At 38.5% G+C, this 23,555-nt stretch overlaps 1 protein-coding gene across 1 annotated transcript in view; it reads right to left on the bottom strand.

Moving 5' to 3' along the window:
• WASHC5 (WASH complex subunit 5) overlaps positions 1 to 23,555 on the bottom strand; it is a 1,015,994-nt gene that overhangs the window by 152,243 nt on the left and 840,196 nt on the right. Inside the window, exon 26 of the mRNA XM_044066602.1 lies at positions 10,020 to 10,173. Coding sequence (XP_043922537.1) covers positions 10,020 to 10,173 — 154 coding nt within the window. The remainder of the gene's footprint in view (positions 1 to 10,019; positions 10,174 to 23,555) is intronic.

Consider the following 23,555-nt stretch of genomic DNA (forward strand, 5'->3'; position numbering starts at 1 on the left):
GAATAGTGGGCTCCAGTTCCGACTCGAAACCAGTCACAAGTGGTGTCCCGCAAGGCTCGGTCCTGGGATCCCTACTGTTCGACATATACTTCTCAGAAGTACAGGCAAACACAGGAGGACTATGGCTAACCAAGTTCGCCGATGACTGCAAACTGGGAGCCATAATTGACTCTCTGGCTGACATGGACATCCTCCAAAAGGGCCTTACTGAGACGGACACCTGGCGTCAAAGTCATGGCCTCAAGCTATATGCCAAAGAATGCATAGTCATCCCATTTGGGAAAAACAAAACACCCATGAATTACCATATAGGTGGCAGCCCCCTTAATACAGAAGAAGTAATAAGAGATCTGGGGACCCAGGTAGATAGTAATCTCTCCTTTGACAATCATATTGCCAAAGTAGTTAGGAAATCCTTCTATGTGGCTCATCTAATTATTAAAGGGTTCGCATCTAGAAATAAAGAGGTTATAGTGTCCCTCTACTCGTCACTCATTCGACCCATCATAGAGTACAATGCCCCATTTGGGATGTACCACACAAGACACTTCCAACAGCTGGAAAGACCACAAAAGTACCTCACCAAGAGGATTACTGGCTTCAAACATATGTCCTATGCAGCCCGACTAAAAAAACTCCGGCTGTACTCAGTGGCATATCGCTTACTCAGAGGTGATCTCTGCCTGACTTACAAAGCCATGTACAACTTAGAATTGATGGACATGCTCCACCTAAAGAAATTCGAGCCACGCGCTCTAGTGAGCTAAACCTCGCAACAACAATAAATGGAATATGCTGGAGGGATAGATTCCTGTCACAGAGACTTCCCATGCTTTGGAACAAAATTCCAAATAAGAGCCCCTCACTAACACTCTTGAAGAAAAACCTTGAGTGCATGGGTACGAGAAAATACACCCCTGGGATCACTTCACTGGCTCTGCTTGACAGAGGATCAGTTACTTAATCAATGGGGCGGTGAAAGCCGACACACTCTGGCTAGGCTTATAAATGCCCTCGGGCAGATAGCCTAGTACCTACCTATGAACCTATGTCAGTGTTTTCAGGTACAGTGAGTTTGGGTATCTGGACATTGGTTATTTGATTTTAAAACACATTAAGTGTGGTAAAGTGGTAGTGCTGGTCACTTCTCTGTGTTTCTTTTCAGTTGGAGAGCTGCCTACAGAAAAATTTAATTATTCCCCAAAATTTAATGCACAGATAAAAGCATTATTCTCTAGTGGTGACCCTAAAGACTGATTGCAAGAATTCTCCTCCTTCTAAGTGACTTAGCATCAACTAATAGGCAGTATTAGAAAGTGCAAGGAGTTATTAACAAAATTACACTAAGAATGTTAATTTACAATGTCCTGCAGTAGTGACATTAATCGTGTTTTTTTACTTATTATTCATGTTTTCATTTTTATGTTCACATTTACATAACAGAGAAGCCTACTTGGTATTGAGTGGTATGATGTGAAATGCCATGGTGAGATAAAAATTCAAGGTCAGTATTTTCATTTATATCCCTGTATACCGAGGATATTACTTGATAGTAATTATGAAAATAAGCAATATTTCCATATGTATGTAATACTTCAAAAAACAAGTATTTACACACCATGACATGGCATCAGGTGAAACATTACACATTGCCTCTCACTAATTTTTGCATTATAAGTTGCACATCTTGAGAGATAATATGACAACTTGTTGGCGAATGTTTAGCAAAAAATATAATTCTGAGTTTGTGTGCATTATAATATATTACAGTAATTATGGAAAGACTGTATATGCCTGATTCCAAAAGACTTGCTCTCAGTGTAAGTGACCAGTTATACAGACATCAGGCTGAGAGCAGGTGTTTTGGAATCCAGCCACCACAGGCCTTAAATCAAAGCAAGTCACTTATACGGACAGCAAGTCTTTCAGAATCAGGGCAGACTTGCACTGAGAACAACTCTTTTGGAATCTGGTCCTATGAATGCACTATATCAGTGTAAAGAATACCTCTTACTAATAACATTGCTATTTATGTACAGCTTTAACAGCTTGTATTACTCATAGAATACTTACAACTGTTTATCTTATGCTTTTTAGGTTGATTTTTCAGAAACTGCTCTGGAATGTAAGAATGTGAGTAGACTGCTAGAGGTGTGGCATTCCGGGTCTAGGACTACTGAACGAAAGTTCAATAGTCCTAAACCAAATAACCAAATCCACTTAAGCGAAAGTGCTTTTTGCCGAAAAAGCACTTTCGCTAAAGTCCTTCATAAACAGTGTAAAAAAAAAAAAAAAAAAAAAAAAAACCTACAAAAACAAAAAAACACACAACTAATGTTTACACAGGGGGGCAAGCCCTCCTGCACCTCCCATGTGGGGGGGCTGTGCCCTCCAACCCCTCTACTTTTATAGTCTCACTCTGAGATTGCACTACAGTGGGGAAAATGGAATATTCCCTTATCCCCACTGTACTACGATCTCAGCAACAGCCATTCCCCCATGATTTCCCTTAACTTTTAGCATACTTCCGTGAAAGTGCTTTTTCGGCAAAAAGCACTTTCACACGAGTATGCCCTGCCATTTCAGTTTTGAAGAAACAGCCATTCGGCAAACTGTCCAGGACCAGGCATTCCACACCACATAGATGCTAATGAGTTAGCGGAAGAAAAACAAACCTGTAGCAATACAAACATTTTAACAATTCGGTTTTTTGTTACCCCTTGAACTTTTACAAACACCTATAAAAGTTCATGTCTCTGTGTGCTGTCTAGACAGATGTAGGACTAAAAAATGCACAGATTTAATTCACTGATTACTGTATTACATTTAAATACTTTACAAAATCTTTACCATCAGTGGAAGACTACAATACAACAGGGAATGAACTAAAAACTGATTAAATACACTACTAAGTGTTAGACTTATCCACCAAGGCAGTCTGACATGATCTCAGCAGCTAAAAATGTAGCTACTGACAAAGGTGATGATAAGGTAATATCTTCTGGCAGCACCAAGGCTGTTAATGAGGATATTTGGAACTTTTAATGATGGCACATCCCTGCTTTTTGAGTCTGAGTATTGGTACCGATCTCAGAAATATAGCTGGATCTGTAGTTGAATTTTTTTTCTTTTGCTGCCTCCTTTAAAGATTGCCCTTTGAAAACGTTGCCACTGTATACTTTTCTAGCTTCTTCAAACACAAGAGGTTAAGGAGGCAAAATAGCTATAAAATACAGCTACTTATGTTATACAAACTGGCAAAACATACCACAATCACAATATAATGTTTTGCTACCAACTGATTGAAGATCTCAGAAGAAAACCAACAACCAGCTGATGACAGTGAGCTATCATGCATGACAAAATTACTCTAAAGCTGATGTGGAATGTAAACCTGAGAGAAGCAAGGAGTGAAGAAAGCTCCTAGCGAAAATGGCTGCATACAACTGTCTCAACAACAACCAAGGTTCCACAGAACACTGGCTTGATACCCGTAGGCCTGCAAAGAGTTATCAGCACAGCTGATGAAAACACTGACTGGATCAGATAAGCACATTGTAAGGGTAAAAGAAAATTATGTAATTTACTGTTACCAGACTCTCCTCAAAGAATATATGGCAGCAAAAGATCCAGAGTTGGTCTGAATTTGGTATTGTTCATAGTGACTCCAAAGGTGTGCAAGACCTTATGCATGGAGTCTCTCTTCCTGACAAACCATCTGGACTGTCATCAAAAATGAACTAGTTGCCCACTAAGCCTTAACACCTCCATTACTGTAGCTATAAATGTGGTAGTACATCCTGGGTGCAAAATCTAACTGAAGAGCAGAATCAAGAATTGGCAGTAGGCAAAAGTGAAGGAAACGTTGGGGGTGGGTTATGACACTAAAGTGCAGATAGATAAGTATTATAATGATCAAACAGCATATTAATTATTTATTTGACAGAAAAAGAAGTAATATTACATTTCAAATGTACTTTTCTTTCTTGCAGAAACCCAACATTTTAAATACTTGGGTGTTTCTATATGTCATCAAAGGAGATACTGCCAACTCAGCTAGCTGGAATTTTGGAAATAATTATATGTCATTTGTGAATATCAACATGATTCACATGCTTGTTTTACAAATGTATTAGAACTGTATGTCATATAAGATGGTTTGTACAGATGTGTGCTGAAGAGATATTTTGTAAAGTACTGAGCTTAGAGATGCAACCACAGTGTACCCTACTGGATTAGAACAGAAATGTACCTGCACTATTGCAACTATTTGGATGTATATATTTTAACAGTGGAAACTAGAACACCAGATATTAACTTCAGAAAAATAGCTGAAATTAAATTACTTTGTAGCCACTTAATAAAAGGATGTGATATTTCAGTTTCAGTGAAGTAACAGATACAATGTCTAGAACTAGAGGTTCACTGTATTGTCTTGGAAGTGTTTTTATTGTTTTATGACTTCTAGAATCTGCCTTACATCTAAGAAAAGCTTTGTCTATGTATTTCCACAGGTAGATGCTAAATGCTGACACAAATCCACCGTCAGAAGAAACAGACTTTAATGCAGCAAAGCCTTTGGTTAAACAACCTCCCTCAATGCTAAAACAGTACATATCACATTACAATATATTTAAATGGGAGCCAAAAGGTAACACATGACCACAGCCAACAAATCACACTATACCATCAATTAAAACTTTTCTAAAACAGCCTTAAAGGTGTACATTAAAAATTTTGTTGTTGTATTTTAACAAACACAGATTTAAGACTGACTACATTGTTTAGACCAGGTGCTAAATCTGCATGGAACCTAACAATCCACTCATATTCTTTACCCTCTAAAAAATATTAAAATCACCACCTCTGGGTCCCTTTTGTACACTGTCTATCACTCTGAATTTAAAGCCTTGATCCACACCATTATGCATGATGTGCTTAAACAGTGCATTATTCTCATTATTTCTTCTTATTTCTGACTTATGCTCTGTTATACACTCTTAATTTCCTTGTGGTCTTTCCTATGTAAAATGAATCACATTTTTCACAGGTAGCAAGATAGACCACATTGACACTATTACAGGTAGCTACACAGTTAAAATTAAACTGCTTATTGGACACTGGGTGGACACATTTGTCACTATTGTGCTAATAATGTCATCACAGCAACTACAGCACATACACCCATACATACCAGGTTTATTGCCCAACATTACTTTTGTTATATCCTTAAAGTCTTTATAGCATAACCTGCTCTTTAAATTCTTAAGGTTTCTATATGAATAAAAGGGTCTAGCCTCTAGTATAGTATGCAGTTCAGGTGCTGCCATGAGTATAGGCCAATTCTTGTGTATAATTTTCTTTATTTGCTCTGTTTTTAAACTATAAGTAGTTACATATCTAATGTTATCGTTCTTTTCATTCACATCAGTTGTGGCTACTTCCCCTTCATTAAAAATTGTTCTCATAGCATTACTTCTACTTTGTTTCACATCATTCACTATTTTAGTACTGCCATGGTGCTATAGCCACTACTCACAAACTCAACTACCATCTCATTCATTTGATCACTGAACTTTATAACATCTGCATTCAGCCTACTAACTCTGCACATTTGTGCTTTAACTATTCCTTGTAAAATATGGTATGGGGGGCATGTAAACTCTGCCTATGTACATAACTATTCACGTGTACATTTTTCTTATGTATACTTGTCTCTATTTTTTACATTTTCTTTTCTAAATGCACATCATTCTTACAAACTCCAGAATATGGCAGCAAGAGTGCAAATCAGAAAGACATTGGCCTTAGCCAAGAGACCCTTCAGTTGACTACCCTGACAAAACCAGTTCCATGACTGAAATGCAATTTTTATGTGATAGGCAATCATAAGTGTGAACACAAGAATGTGGCATTTCCAAAATCATTTGAAATCTGAAACTGTAACAAATCACTACAAGACCAGTTTTTGCAAGGAGCCTTCATATTCTGACCCCCTCCCCTTCCAGCCAGCCATGGGCACTAAACACCCCACACAGCAACTCCGGGATACTATAATCAAGCTTTACGTTATTATCATAGCGAGAGTGTACGGGAGTTTTGATCAATAATGGCTTTCATTTAAGCCTGCCACCCAGTGGAAAGTGCTAGCCATGCTGCTACTAAGCCCCCCAACCCTGGGCCCTGCAGGTCCTCTTCAGGACCTCTACTGGTTCCTCTGAGAACTGATGCATGTTTATTAAGCACTGTTAACTTTAACTTTCATATTTGCAGCAGTAAACGCCTGTTCCTTTCTCATTTATGGCCTTATAGATGTTATTAGTTTCTATCCCACACAGGGGCCACTGAAACACAGCATCTATAAAAGACGAATGGCAACATATTGTTAAATCAGACTTAGATTCCATGGCTGCTCTATGCATGTCAACATGGGTTACAAGAGTCATCGTGAAGCCAGTGGTCTTCATTGTGGTTACCAGTGTCTTGGACCTTTTCAGTTTCACTCTCCACTTGCCATTTCACATCAACTGAAGTACAGCATCACAATTAAGCAGTTCATCAGCCTCACAGATAACATGGAGGGTGCAAAATCCAAGTTTTCAGACAATTCAGCATCCTGGATTCGTGACTGGGGAGGGGGTAAAATATCTGTAACTAAGCAGGAAGAATCCTCCTTAGTACCATCATGAAACAGTTTGACCTGGCTTTGATAACTATACCCAGACAAGTGAGTCACTGGAAATGTCTGATCCTTCTTCCACAAGGCATCACTCATGGTCTTTGGGTACAATCAGTTCCCTAGGACCAAGTCTTGGAAGGCATTCACTACTGGCAGAATAACCCAACTATTATGGCAGTTGGCAAGTTAGCTGCTGCTATTTCCTGGGGAAGAAACCTGAAGAATTCTTTCACAACAGGATATAGGATACTTTTAGAAGAAGATGTCCAAATCAAGCAGCTGGGGATCATTATCGGGGGGAGTTAGGCTAACACTGGCCAAGCAACAATCTCTGTTGGATCACAAAAGACTGCATGGTAAGTGTTGCAAACATGGTGTGAGATGGAGGACTTCTATTTCTTTCCTTATTGCCCTCTCTTCCCCTCACTTTTTTCCTGTGATAGTTTCCTTCTTTCTGGAAAATGGGAATTACAGCAGATGACAGAGGAAAAGATTATTTTTTGTAAATTTTTGAGCTTTTAAGCCATCCTGGTATTTTCTAAACTTTGCTGAGGTCTCTCCCGGAAAGCATCAATAAAACCCCTGAAAACTGCAGTGGTTAGTTTGAAGGGAAGGACCTAAGTACGACACACACACACACACACACACACACACACACACACACACACACACACACACACACACACACACACACACACACACTAAAAGGGAATCCATGAAGGAAATCTGCTTTCCATAAGCACAACTGACAGTGGAAGACTGAACTGAAAGAATACAAATATGTGTGAAACAGTGAAACAACACCATGTAAAAACATATGGGTTAACTATGCAAAACTAGTGAAAAAGCACTACAAAATGCCTAAAACTTGCACATTTTAAAGAATACTTCGAAGCAGAAACATGGGATTATTTAGATAAAGCTCTCTCTTGATACGAATAAATGGAGAATTCCAGAAGGAACTCACCTTATGGTAGTGAGAGGAATAACATAAGTGGTGGTAACAGCAGTTTGATAAAGTTGCAAGTGTAAAGTAGCACAGCACAATCAAATACTACCTTTTCTGCCACATGTGCTTTCAAAATCAAAACAAATGTTCTTATAAGAATTTAAGGAAATCCATTTTTTTATTTCTTAATATCCAGTAATTGTTCAAGAAGGGCAAAGGATGGGCATTTTTGATGTCAATTCCTATGCAAAAAAATTATACCTGTCTTTGCATGTGAAATTCCCATATCTTTTTGGGACTGTCTGAGACTATCTAGTTAATTGTTGCAATGTCCTGCATCAGGACAAAAAGCTGAGCTCCCATTAAAAGACTTGGAATGGTTTATATTATATATAGAGCACTATTGTTTTGGTAAAGGATGGGGTGGCAAATAAAGGAAAAGACATACTACCCATTGATGGTGCTGACTTTTCCACGGGTCTATATTACATTATCGAAAGATCAGATCATTGAATGGCATTTCATTGGAAATGCCATTTATCGAGCCCCCCACACCCTACTAATTATACATACCAACTCCAAAATCACACCACAGTGGGGAATGGGCAAATTTCCTGACTTCTACTGTAATCAGGGTTGCCAGACGTCCCTATTTGGGCGGGACTGTCCCGAGATCAGCAGTCCGATCCGAGTTCCGCCCTGCCGGTGTAAATCCCGGCCAGCCTCTGCTTTGTTTGTTTTTTTTTTTTTTGATTGTCCCGTATACCTGGCATACGGGCCAATCAAAAATTGCTAAACACGGAGCTTCTTGTGTTCCGCATTAAACACGAGAAGCTCCGTGTTTAACGATTTTTGATTGGCCCATATGCCGGTATACGGATCAATCAAAAATCGCTAAACACGGAGCTACTTGTGTTGAATGCGGAACTGCAATGCATTAAACACGAGAAGCTCCGTGTTTAGTGCAGAGCTACTGAGCTACTGTTCTTTAATGTGGAACTGTGTTCCGCATTAAAGACCTTTTTTTTTTTTTTGGTCTTCACTTGCCGAGAGAGACCTTTTTTTTTTTTTGTCCCTACCTGGGGGGGCTGGAAATCTGGCAACCCTGACTGTAATCCAATCTTAGAATGGTTCAACGAACGGCATTGAGCTTTCGATGAAATAATAGGGACCCCTTTTCCACTACCCAGTCTCTACCATAATTTTTTTTTATCTTTTTCTCTTTTTTCCCCCTCCATTATTTTACTATGTTATTCTCCATTTTATGTGACACTCCTAAATTTCTTCTTCCTAATTCTATCCTTTCCATTTTCTTTCAATCACAGCAGTCACATAGAGAATACGTTGGAATTAGCTATGGGCATTACGTACCAAAGATAGGTAAGCCTCCATAACTAGCCATTTCTGGAAGATGATACTGTGCTCTAAATCCTACTGTCTTCTTTGTCAGTAGGAATAATTAATCACAAAATGGACAAATGTTAATGAGGTATTCTACTCTCAATTAAATGAGGCACTACACACAGTTCACAAACTTGAATTCACTTTCCTCAGCCTCGCTTGCCCTATAGACTAGAATTTGTTCTCCTCAGTTACACTGGCCTTTTAGATATAAGAGCTTCTAAATAATGAATAAAAGTACAAGACGTAAGACAACTTAAACAAGAAACTGCATCTCATTGGTACAGCCATATCTGAAAACTACACACAGTCATGGAGATCATGCTTCGACATATATTTTGAAAGAATACATACTGTGCAAAGAAGAGCAAAAAATGATACAGGGTACACATAAGAAGATATGAAGAATGAATGCAACATATGAACCCTGAAAGAAAGAAGAGGGGACAGTATGATAGGAACTTTGAGTATCTTAAGGGAATTAAGTCTAGAATGGAAGCATTTATAGATGGAGACTAAAGAACAAATGAGTACAGATAAAAATACAGAGGAAGGACAGCTGAAGAGGGATGCTATGAAGCACTTTTACAAAGAGAGAGTTTACATGAAATAAATGGTTTCCTGAAGAATCAAAAGCAAACACTAGGTTCAAAAGCATAGCACACAGACATAAAGCAACTATGACAATATGAAGGATTATGCAAAGAATTGCTTAAAAATTGCAAATCATACACAATGCAGAAAAATGGGTAGACTAGGAGGGCCAAATGGTCATTATCTCCAGAAAATGTCCAGGTCTATGCTGTTCACAATCAAAGTATTCACATATTTTTTTATTCCCCTCACAAAAAAGAAAGAGCTAAATTATGTCATGCAACATGCTCTCCATTACATAATAAACAAAGGGTTAAATAGTTGAATTGCAATTAGGACTCAACTTCACACAATAGCACTTTCCTCATTTAAATTAGGAAGCATAATTGGTCTGACCTTGTGCACTGCTCCATGTTCGAGCGAATAAACTGGCCAATTAATGCTAGAAACTGTTCTGTATAACGTGAGTGGAACTGCTTCAGCAATGTAAGGAGACCCAGGACCAAAGGAGGCCAATCAACTTGATCAGCTGCTTTCTTGCATACCATTCCTGAAAACAAAGTACATGTAAGTGATGTAAAAAGACAAAGCTGCATTTCCTTCAGTGTCCTGGAATACTACCTGCTCATCAACAAACAGTATGGTATGACATATGCCTTTTGCAAACAGTAATTTGTAAGGAAAAAAAAGAAATGTTCTACTGCAGGAAACCATTACAAGGACACCTGCCACAGCATTATTTGACCTTTATGACGGCCTCTTACACTTGAAAACAGGACATTTTTTTGCCAAAGGCGGTGCTCATACTACAGCTGCCCACCACTGATGCCAGCACGATGCTTAGGCAGTACATAGAATACAGAATTATTATTTGTTTTCCATTAACCACCTCTTTTAGGCCAAATCCCTTTAAATATCTGTAAATAAACCAAATTTGACATAAAAATGCGATTTCCCTAAAGCAAATTAAAACATTACTAAGAAAGGAGGCAAGGGATGCAATGAATCTGATGCTAGAGACATTCTCAAAAATCTAACGTTAGTGAGTATTACACAACCATTCCATACCACACTGAAACATCTTTTGATGCAGATCATAAAAATGCTACGATTCAAAGCAGTTCCTAAAGAACCCAAGGAGATGGAAGCAAATACCAGAATGGGTTATTTGAAAAAACATTTTTAAGCTAACATGCCTTATAGCACATTTCTTCTATAGAAAGCCATGTTTCTCTCTTACCAACTAAGAAAGCACTGGCAAAAGTCCATTGCACATTACTGCAGACATCACCTTGCACTAAGTAACATAAACACAGCAGAAACAGCCACAGCCTGACTTTTGTGAATCTATGCTGTCTCAGACAAAGGCTTACCATATTCCTGATGGGCAACACATTTAATTTCATAATCATTTACCTTGTCTTTCCTGGATATTCTTTGCACTATTTCCCTTCATAAAGGGCACTACAGATCAGGAACCTTCATATAGTGCCTTAATCTTGTTAGGCAAAGGCAAAACATTCTAAGGAAATAAAGATCACAGAATAGCTGTAATGTTAGGAAGTGGTCTAGTCACAGTGTGGTGTGCTTTAAAAGACCAAATTCTCTAGAATTTGTACCACAGGAGATTCAAATAACATTTGAAAGCTCACTAGCATTAAATGATACACTCATACACAACACCAAATTTTCCTTAAATTAAAACACAAAAATACGTGTGTGCGTGTGTGTGTGTGTGTGTGTGTGTGTGTATACATATATATATATATATATATATATATATATAGACATATATATATATATATATATATATATATACATACATACATGTACAGTAGATATAAAAAGTGTACACACCCTTGTTAAAATGCCAGGTTTTTGTGATATAAAAAAATAAGACCACAATAAATCATTTCGTAACTTTTCTCGCCTTTAATGTGACCTATAGTAGAATTCAATTGAAAAACAAACAAATCTGTTAGGGGAAAAATATAAAAATAAAAAATGTACAATAAGGTGGTTGCATAAGTGTGCATACCCTTAAACTAATACTTTGTTGCAGGACCTTTTGATTTAATTACAGCATTTAGTCTTCCACTCCCAATCATACAACACATAACTTCTGGGTGTCTTGGGGTGGTATTTTATGGACACTTTTATGGCATTTCTTAAAACTCTTTTCCTTTTTCTTTGCCATGTTACAAAACTCCACATGTGCGCGTGCACACACATACACACACACACACACACACAAAAAGATTTATATATAGAAATACAAGGAGGTCAGCTTTTCTGAATCTGAAATGTGCTTTTGATCACAATGGTGGCAAATGAGCTTCTCTACAGATATAAAAACATACCAGGAAATATTTTTTAAAGGGGATCAAGGTTAGAGCATTAGTTTGGTTAGATCCGACAAGTGGCTTGAAGACCCATAAATTAGATTGGGCAGACAGAATGAATAGGATCAGCAAATATGCACACATGAAATGAAGAAAAAGCTGGATGAGCATGAAGCTACTCAAGAAGAGATGCTTCTAAAAATAGCTGAGTTAGAAGACAGACCACACACAGAAAACCAGAGATACTCAGCTGTATCACAGAACCTGGAAGGAACAGACTACATTAATTTTACCAAAGTATAAATAACCAAAAAGACTGGTTTTACACAGCAGATTTTTAATTGACAGGGCCAATAGTGTGCATGTTCAAAATCTGGCCATGAGAAAGTAGCCAAGACCTACATCAGTAAAGATGCAAACATACCAGCAAAAACAGCTGAGATTAGCAAAATTGTGGCAGAAAGGAAAAGTGCTAAAATTGGAAACAGTGTTTCTGGAAAATGAATGTTAACTGCACATCAGGCAAAAGAAGCAGGTTTAGTTCAGCAATCAGGGAATGTCAAGAAATACATGCGAGTTTCAAGCTTCTGTATTTTTTTCAGAATATTTTTTCCTTGGCAATTAAATACATTTTTCAATGCAGAATAAGTGAAGGAAGAAATAAAAATTCAGCCAACAAACAGTGAGCCAGCCAGCAGCAGGGGACTCTGATTCATATTCTTCTGACAATAACAAAGTCTGCTAGAAAAGTCTGCAGTGAAAAGTTTTTCCATTTTCCAAAAGAAAATGTTTGAGAAACAGCAAAAAAACAGAGGAGCTGACTAGAAGAATCATGAGCACCCTGGGCTAGAACCAGAGACTGGTGTTGAGAGATGAAGATGATCATGAAAAAGACAAGTAGCATTGTGAAATTAGTAAATAAATGGGAGAATGTAAAGCATCAATCCTACTGGGTATAAAAGTAGACCTTTGAAATGTGGTTTTATAAGTACAGGTGGCTGAAAAGACTGGACATTTTTTGACTGTGTTAAACTGGTGGGTGAACTGTAAACCATGCATCCTACTTTATGTCATTAATGTTTAGGACACTGAAAGGACTTGCAAAGCAACTGTAAGTAAAACATTTTTTATTCTTAATATTTGTAAAAACATTTCATGATGTAAACTGCATGCTATACTGTAAAGCAGTTCTGCACAGGGGCAGTCAGGGCTACTTTAAATGTGAGGAGGCAGGAGATTTATCAGTGACTGCATATGCTAAAAGATATTAAAACAAGAATATTTTTTTTCTTAGTTGTAAAGTATCTACGCTTTACATTTAACAAGGTAGGAAAGGCTGGAAAGAAGTAAGTTAAGTTAAAGTTAATACAATGCTATAATGATCATGGGTTGCTGGGATGGGTTAAGTAAAAGTGAACTGACCACATTATATGTAAATTTCATATAATAATCTCTCTTGTTTTCCATGGGTGGATATCTAGCCACCTGGTTGTGTGAACACTGGCTCTAGATGAATGTCTAGAAGTGACACCCCGACAACATGTGCAAAAATGGGGAAAAATGAAGGATGGATATCTAGATTAATGTCCTTGGTTTAAACTATAGACAAGCTTTTTTAAGCAAATAGGTTTAAAAAATATGACCAAGTGATAGAAAGCATGGTAAATGGGAGTACATAATTGCATTTGCAAGTCATTACCTTTTGTTTTCCATTAGCAAATACTCTTGGTGGGACAAAAGAAGTCTATAAGCGCATGCAATTAATCATGAAAAGTCTGAACAGTGTGTTTTGAGGGAAATTTATAAAGATTCCTCCATGCATCTGCAAGGCTACTAGCTGTTTTTCTTTTCTCAATACCGTTCCTACTTGGAGATAATCAGTTTACAGGTGCAAACAAGAGTGAACACTGTGTACTGAGAGAAATGTATGAAGTACAGTATAATCAATTTAAAGGCACAAAGGCAAGCGGGAAATGAAAAACTTGTAGAAGTAGTTACTTCCCCAGCAACCTTAATATTTTGGTGTATTTAACATAATGGTGCACAATTTGCTGTATTTATTTAAAGGTAACACTTTTTCTTACAGCTGAAAGTTAATGTTTACTGAAAACATACAAGCTGTTTTTCACATCCAGAATGGGAATAGAGGCAAGAAAAAAAACACATATCAGTCAATGTCAATGGGAACATGGGCTCCAACATGTGCTGCAGCATGGGTAACTTTAATTTTAGAATAGGTAATGGCTGTGGGGATAGCCATCAACTTGGATTAACTCCTGTCTGGAGATGTAAGCTTCATTTTCTGAAAATGCATATCATTTTGTGTCTGTTGTAAGTTAAAGTGGGAGGGGTGTTCTGAAAATCAATTTAGTTTTTTATTTGAGTGCTTTCACTGAAGCAAAAAGCATTAAAATGCGACTCAGGTTCAAATGAAGATGGGGTGAAACAACTATATGAGATCAGCATGCCAAACATTAGTGTGAGCAGGTAAGCCCAAAGTAGGAAATACACAAAGTAACTGTCATGTATAATAAGCAAGATGACAATGTTGCAGTGGAGCATTCGGACAGAAATGAGCATGTGAATTTGACAAACAAAGGATTTCAGGGTGGACATTTTGCATAGTATCAGGGATAAAGGAAAAGGGAAGTAATAATACTGACTGTGAGAGGGATCAACTAGTGATAGAAGAGGGAAAAAGACAATAATGGTAGATTTGTGGTAATAAAGGGTTATTAACAGCAGAGGAGGAGGATGCTGGCAATATTTATAGTCCATCTAAAACCACTATTAAGGATTTTAATGGAATTTTAGGAGAAATAATCAGCCTTCAGAAATTATTACTATGGGTGGGGATTGCAACTTTATTTGCAAAAGGATGCATCGGGGGGACCCAGAGGAGAACAGAAGAGGGTAGATTTCTGAGGAAATACATGACAATACTTGGTATGGAAGATATGAATTCAATAACCGGAAATCAGAAAGAATTTAAACATTATACCTCAAGGTACAGCAACTAGACTGGCTAGAAATTACACTTCACAGGAGTATGTCTATTTAATTGAAAAAGCTGAAACATCAATAACTACTTCAGATCATGCTCCAATAAAATCTAAGAAAAAGACGCAGAGTGATGAAGGGAAAATGAGCACTGGTGCTTTCCTACTTACCTAGTAAAACGAGGAATTAAAAAAATGAGTAGGGAAAATGATTTAGGAGCTATTAGGGAAGATAGAAATTTCTTCAGAAGGGATATCTAGTGAATGGGATAAAATGAAAATAGGGTTTAAAACCATGGCAGGAAAAACAGAGAGGGAGAGAGATGGGAAAGAAGTAACAAGAATTATTTAGAAGGACTGACAAAGGTTAAAGTGTCAAAATAAGAGGAATCTCACAGGGTAAGATGATGGGCAACTGCAAATTGCTATAGGGAAACTAAGATTATTTTAATAATATGCATGACTTTAGAAAGGTTGCTGTTAAGCAACAACTTTTTGATAACTCCAAAGCACAAAAATGTTTAGCATAATGACTTAGGCAACAGAAAGTAGAAAGGTCAGTCAATAAGCTTAAGAAAGCTATGATATGGAAAACTAACCAGCCTATAGAGATATTTTGGAACCGTTATGAGTGGAAATCAATACTGGGCACAAATGGAAATATACAAAGTAGACTTAAATATGGCAATAAAAAAGTTCACAGGCACACAGCAGTCTTTAAAATAAACCAAGTAACGTACTGCTACCCTCTGTCGTTCTTCTTCAAAAGTAAGCAGCAACCAATACCATAGGTCGTCAACCAGCTTTTTTATTAAAAGTAACAAAAGTGACAAAAGTAACTGAGCGCTTTCTCCCTTCTCATAAGGGCATCATCAGAGTTACTTTGTTAACAGATGTCTTGATTTTAAATAGTAAAACATAGCAACACGTAATACACACACCCCTCCTTGGCCAACCAATCAACACTGTGCAATTAACAACAGCGTCAATGGTAAAATGCTCGATCAAATGTTTTTTGTTTTTTGTATTTTGTATTTTGTATTTTCTAAATAAAGGGAATGTATATAGCTGTATCTTTGACAGTAATATAACCAACAATTATAAAAAACAATTGCTAAAAATCTAATTAAGTAGGCTATCATACTATACTAGTTTTAACATAAAATACACATAATTTCAAAAGTACCAATAGTACAAATAATTCAAATACACTGAGCTCTAAGTTTTAACACACTAGCTAGAGATACATGTTCATTTATTCCTGGTGGTTTTGATGCATTGAGTCTAAGTTGCCACATGCACTCTCTGACCTCAAGCAAAAGTTTGTCATCACCACCATTTTCCTTGTATGGAATTCTGTCAACAATAAAAAACAAAAATCTCTTAAAATCCCTACATGTCATGCTGTGCGTGTAAAGTGCGTTGGTAGTTTTTTTGTTCCTAATGTCCCTCACGTGTTCCATTATTCTAAGTCTCAACTTCCTCGTGGTTTTACCCACATAAAAGGAAGTGCAACTTAAGCAGCTGGCCACATAGACCACCATTTTGGTGTTGCAGTCTACGAGACCTGGACTCGGAATCGACCTATTAAAGTTGTGCACCGTCACATATGGGCTGTTATTAATATATTTACAAGTGCTGCAAAACCCACATTTTTTCATCATACATTGTTTATAAGAACGATCTAAACCTACACTCTCCATAATTTCTTTTAAATTTCTGCCCCTACTAAAAGTAAATGATGGTGAAACACCCAATACAGTAGTGGCCTCCATTGGGATTGTCCCTTCCCATATATCCTGGACAGTATGTATGATATTTATACTGTCGTCATTATATGGCAAAATCATTGAGTGACCAACCTTATTCACTTTATCATGACTAATATTGACTGGTAACCCTGCTACCAGGATGGGTTTGTAGATAGTTTTTCTCTTCACTATAATTTCCTCCCTGGTCCTATTAAGAACATCAAGGGGATATCCTCTCTCTTGTAGCATGTTAATCAACATAACCATTTCTTTCTCAAATAAGTTGTTGTCACTGATTAGCCTGGAAAGTCTCACCATCTGTCCCTTTACAATATTCTTTTTTTGAAAGTAAGGGTGACAACTTTCAAAGTGGAGAAAGGAATTTGAATATGTTTTTTTACGAAATATACTAGACTCTAATGTGTGACTAGTCATGTCCTTAATTAACAAAATGTCAAGAAATTCACATCTCTCCCTTTGTATATTGTATGTAAACTTTAAAAAAGTTGTACTTTTGTTAAGATTGTCCACAAATTCCACAATGTCGTCTTCACTACCCCTCCAGAAAATCAATATGTCGTCTAAAAAGCGCACATATAATGCAAGTGTTGTTTGACTATTGATGTTGTTAATTTATTTTCAGTTATTCCTAATGAAATAGGTTTGAGCATGTTTCAAAATAGTTTGGGGCGACTATCTACCTTCCATACAGTGAAACAACACCTGTTGGTGGACCTCTTAGAAATGGTTCTTAATAACAACTACATCCATTTCCAGGGCGATTATTACAAGCAAACCACAGGTGTGGCTATGGGTGCTAAATGTGCCCCAGTGTATGCGAATTTGGTCCTAATAGAATGGGAAAGGGAATTTATTGATACCTCCAGATTTCAATAAGACATTGCATTATATGTGCGCTTTTTAGACGACATATTGATTTTCTGGAGGGGTAGTGAAGACGACATTGTGGAATTTGTGGACAATCTTAACAAAAGTACAACTTTTTTAAAGTTTACATACAATATACAAAGGGAGAGATGTGAATTTCTTGACATTTTGTTAATTAAGGACATGACTAGTCACACATTAGAGTCCAGTATATTTCGTAAAAAAACATATTCAAATTCCTTTCTCCACTTTGAAAGTTGTCACCCTTACTTTCAAAAAAAGAATATTGTAAAGGGACAGATGGTGAGACTTTCCAGGCTAATCAGTGACAACAACTTATTTGAGAAAGAAATGGTTATGTTGATTAACATGCTACAAGAGAGAGGATATCCCCTTGATGTTCTTAATAGGACCAGGGAGGAAATTATAGTGAAGAGAAAAACTATCTACAAACCCATCCTGGTAGCAGGGTTACCAGTCAATATTAGTCATGATAAAGTGAATAAGGTTGGTCACTCAATGATTTTGCCATATAATGACGACAGTATAAATATCATACATACTGTCCAGGATATATGGGAAGGGACAATCCCAATGGAGGCCACTACTGTATTGGGTGTTTCACCATCATTTACTTTAGTAGGGGCAGAAATTTAAAAGAAATTATGGAGAGTGTAGGTTTAGATCGTTCTTATAAACAATGTATGATGAAAAATGTGGGTTTTGCAGCACTTGTAAATATATTAATAACAGCCCATATGTGACGGTGCACAACTTTAATAGGTCGATTCCGAGTCCAGGTCTCAGACTGCAACACCAAAATGGTGGTCTATGTGGCCAGCTGTTAAGTTGCACTTCCTTTATGTGGGTAAAACCACGAGGAAGTTGAGACTTAGAATAATGGAACACGTGAGGGACATTAGGAACAAAAACTACCAACGACTTTACACGCAGCATGACATGTAGGATTTTAAGAGGTTTTGTTTTTTATTGTTGACAGAATTCCATACAAGGAAAATGGTGGTGATGACAAACTTTGCTTGAGGTCAGAGAGTGCATGTGGCAACTTAGACTCAATGCATCAAAACCACCAGGAATAAATGAACATGTATCTCTAGCTAGTGTGTTAAAACTTAGAGCTCAGTGTATTTGAATTATTTGTACTATTGGTACTTTTGAAATTATGTGTATTTTATGTTAAAACTAGTATAGTATGATAGCCTACTTAATTAGATTTTTAGCAATTGTTTTTTATAATTGTTGGTTATATTACTGTCAAAGATACAGCTATATACATTCCCTTTATTTAGAAAATACAAAATACAAAATACAAAAAACAAAAAACATTTGATCGAGCATTTTACCATTGACGCTGTTGTTAATTGCACAGTGTTGATTGGTTGGCCAAGGAGGGGTGTGTGTATTACGTGTTGCTATGTTTTACTATTTAAAATCAAGACATCTGTTAACAAAGTAACTCTGATGATGCCCTTATGAGAAGGGAGAAAGCGCTCAGTTACTTTTGTCACTTTTGTTACTTTTAATAAAAAAGCTGGTTGACGACCTATGGTATTGGTTGCTGCTTACTTTTGAAGAAGAACGACAGAGGGTAGCAGTACGTTACTTGGTTTATTTTAAATATGGCAATGTTTAGAGGAAGATGAGGCTCTATAATTAATAGCTAAGACAGAATAAGATGAAGTAAAAATGGTGATGTATAGTCAGTCAACAGGGTTCATAGGTTCTGTGACAACTGGGGAGAGATAGGCGAAGGCTGCCAGCCTAGTCAAATAGAATTTAATATATAATTCTATCAACTGTATAAATAAATGTAAAATACAAGCTTGTGTTTTTAAATGTAGGAAAACACTGTGAAATGTGGAACTGCAAAATATGTGACAACACTGCACTCTACTGGCCCAGTGAAGCATGTTGTATCCTTTCATGTTAGAATTCGGCCTGAGGGCGGCTGGATGAAGATTTCATGCCTATTGTTTTAAGGCTAAAGTTTATGACCAGAATTTAGATGTGCAAGGTGCTTTATTACTTTAGTTTCTGTTAGTATATACATGTGAAATGTCTTCTATTGTTGTAAGTTTCTGTGCAGGTGTTAGATTGCTAAAGAATGCAGTTTGTGGCCTGAGAACTCAGACCAGGTGTTAAGATGATGCAATATGAATACTGGGAAAACCTAAGTGTCAAAAATGATGTAATTTTGGGAGGGCCTTAGAGACATGTTTGTTAGTAATGTTTAAATATTATTTCTCACAAGAGACATTTTGATCTTGGACATCTAAATTCTCAGCACTCTGCTTATGCTCACATGTAAGTTTTTAGCATTGTGATATCTTGTAGGAATAGTTAAAGCTAGTAAAGATTAATTATTTACTTTTCTTTGAAACCAGACCTGTCCTACTGTATAACTTTAAATTTCTGTGTGATCTGTGAACTCTTAGATATCTCTGTGGTGTAGTAGTTTTGTCTTGCATTTTAATTATTTATTATTAAATATTTTTAAAACCTTCTACCTGCGGCTGCTTTGTGTAGAGATTAAGCATGCTTTAGAGTACATTATATATTTATAGAGTTTACTGTCTAAGCCCTTCCAATAAGCCTTGGACTGTATAGTCACATTACCATTGAATATTAATATTGCACAGTAATAATTGGACACCCTTTTAAGGGCCTTTTAGTAGCTGATATTATTAACTGGGTGGTGGCAGTAATTACTACCGTATAGTCTGGGTAAAGGGGCACAGCTGGAGAATCTGTGTCAGCCTTTCCCAGGAGTGTCTGTGAAGTTGTACAAATACTTATCTCAAAGTGTGTGTGTGTTGTCAGCTACTTTGGGCAGGGACACGACGCGCTGGTTGGACAGAGAGGGTACTGGAAGTTCTAGCTTGCCCGGTTAGGCTGAGACCTGGACCCTATAGCTGTGCCAGTGGGGAGTCTTACTGGGGACCTGGTGAGCAAGGGAGCAGCCAGCCCCAGACTGACTGTGATCTCTGTGTGCACTTAAGGGAAATTGTACTTTACTGCGTGTATTAATTATCCTTTCCTCCTGTCGGAGACAACCTCCCTGGTGTTAGCGGTGAGGATTGACGCTCCTTGATTGCTGTGCCAGGGCATGGTCATCACAAGTGTTTGGCAATGGTGGGAAATACTTCATATACTAATTGGCTTGTAGTGATGTGGGTAGAGTGAATTCCTGTAGCTTATGTACAGTGATCTCTAAAGGTGTTTTGTACTCTAAAACAGGCACGCAGTGTATACCAAGAGTACAGATCACAACTGTTTATTTCTTTTGTTAGTTTAGTGTTAGTCTGGGTGAGCATGCAGCATGTCAGCAGAAGAGTATGGAAAGCTGACAAGGAGCCAGCTGGCGGAGATGTGCCAGGCTAGGGGGCTGGTGCATGGAAACCTGACTAAGGCAGACCTGATTGCAGCCTTGGTTACAGCTGCATCAGAAAACAGCAGCCTGGAGGATAATCAGACTGACAGTGGAGATACAATATTCTCGGGAGAATGGACAGCTCAACCTTTCTGCAGTGGACCTAAAAATCCAGTTGGAGCTAAAGAGACTCGAGTTAGAGGCCAGGCGTATGGAAATGGAAGCATCCGAGAGAATGAGGAGCCTAGAAGCTGAAGAACAGGAACGGCAGAGAAAGCATGAGAGGGAAATGCTGACTCTTCACCAGAGTCATGGAGGTAATGGGGAACGGAGTAACCGGACCCCAGAAGCACAAAAGACCAGTAAATGTCTTCCACAGTTTAAAGAGAGAGATTTTTTTATTTATTTATTTATTTTACATTTGTTAACCGGGCTAGTCTGGCTGGATACATGTCCATTTTCAGCAGAGGCCCGAGGAGAAAAGCTCCACTATCAGATAGCTTCATTCATATGTTTGAGCGGTTATGTAAACAGTATGAAGTTGACCAAAGGCTCTGGGTACGGTTTCTGACCCCCTTACTCCATGGCAAAGCTGTAACTTCTTTAGCAAAAATGCATGACACTGACTGTTTTGATTATACTGCTGTAAAAATACATTTGTTAGAATGTTTTAAGCTAACACCTGAAATGTATAGGAAAAAGTTTTGTGAGCATAGACACAAGGCAGATGAAAATGTATGTGAATATCTTGTTGAATTGAGCACTTATTTTCATAGCTGTGTGAGTGGATATCGGTTCATCACTTTTGAAGGGCTGGCAGACCTTTTGGTAAGGGAACAAGCCCTGAGCACTTTGCCTGAGGACATGAGGATCTGGTTAGCTGATAGACATTGTGCTACTTCAGAGGAGTTGGGGAATAAGGGAGACCTATACCCAACAAGCAGGGAAGCCCTGCACAGGAAAGGGACCCCCAGTACTGCTCATGGGACTAAAGGAACCCATGGTGGGCAGCACAGACTGCCCCAACAGTATCTGCCAGTAGCAGGGGAAGCCACTAGTCCAGGTATATGTCCAGGAGCTAGGGTTAAATGTTTTGAAAGCAACCAGTGGGGCCATGTGGCATATGGGTGTCCACGGAAGCAAGGCGGGGAACCAAAGATGAGAGCCAGTAAGTGGGAAAGAAAAAATGCCAACAGTGTGTTGTCTTGAGACAACAGGGGTATGGAACTACCATCCTACAGATATCCTGAGAGGGAAGGATTTGGATGAGGCAGTACTTATGCAGTTATATGCAGTGAGGCTAGGAGACAAGCATGTGGGTCGGGTAGCCTGGGGGGGGACCCAGACAGACCGCATACTTGCAGCCAGGACTGCTGAGGTGGTTACTTCAGGGAGTGGGCTATGCTGTAGCAGTGAGACTGAATGTGAGCCACAGCTGCTTGTGGGTACTGATGTTCCCTTGGACAGGATAACTGCAAAGGTAGAGGTGAGTAGTAGTACCCAGGCTGACAGTGAGGCACCGCTGTCAGAGGATGCCAGACTTCCAGTGGAAGGGAAGCTGGGAAGGGTTACAAGGAGAGACTTGAGACAGGCTCAGCTCTCACCTACATTGCAAGGCCTGAGGCAGGTAGCTAGGGAGGCACCTGATTCTCAAGGGAAGGGGGAATCTGTATACTGGGACAAAGGGTTACTATACAGAGAGTGGATCCCTGAGGGAGGGCTAGAAGATGAGAGAGTACAGCAGTTGGTAGTGCCTAGAGCTTACCGTCTGGCGCTTCTAGCCATGGCCCATGATATTCCCTTTGCAGGTCATATGGGCATAAAATGTACAAAGAGGCGTATTATGCAAAACTTCTATTGGCCTGGAATTTCCAGAGATGCAACAGGGTACTGCAGGACCTGTGAGCAGTGCCAAAAGGTAGGCAAGGCAGGAGACAAGGGGAGAGATCCTTTGATGCCTTTGTCTCTGATTGAGGAGCCATTTCAGAGGGTAGTTATGGATATTGTGGGTCCTCTGAGTACCCCAAGTTCCACAGGGAAAAAGTACATCCTAGTGATTGTAGACTATGCTACATGATACCCTAAGGCAATGGCTTTGTCCTCCATTGAGGCTGAGAAGGAGGCAAATGCTTTGCTAGAGATTTTCAGCAGGGTAGGTTTCCCAAAGGCAATACTGTCTGACAGAGGTGCCAATTTTATGTCAGACCTGCTGGCTTGCCTGTGGAAGTCCTGTGGGGTGACGCACATGAAGACCACCCCCTACCATCCCCAGACTAATGGTCTTGTTGAGAGGTTAAACTCTACAATCAAGTCCATGCTACGGGCATTTGCAGATCAGTTTAAGAGGGATTGGGACAAATATTTGCCCCATCTGTTGTTTGCTTACAGAGAGGTTCCCCAGGAATCCACAAGTTTTTCCCCCTTTGAGTTGCTGTATGGGCACAGGGTGAGGGGACCTCTATATTTAATTCGAGATGAGTGGGAAGGTGAGTGTGAGTCTCACAAGGAGTCTGTTGTGGCATATGTCCTGAACCTCAGGACAAGGCTCAGGGAACTCATGG

The sequence above is a fragment of the Protopterus annectens genome, chromosome 3.part1, assembly GCF_019279795.1.
Source record: "Protopterus annectens isolate FY-2018-M chromosome 3.part1, PAN1.0, whole genome shotgun sequence".
Classification (NCBI taxonomy): domain Eukaryota; kingdom Metazoa; phylum Chordata; order Ceratodontiformes; family Protopteridae; genus Protopterus; species Protopterus annectens.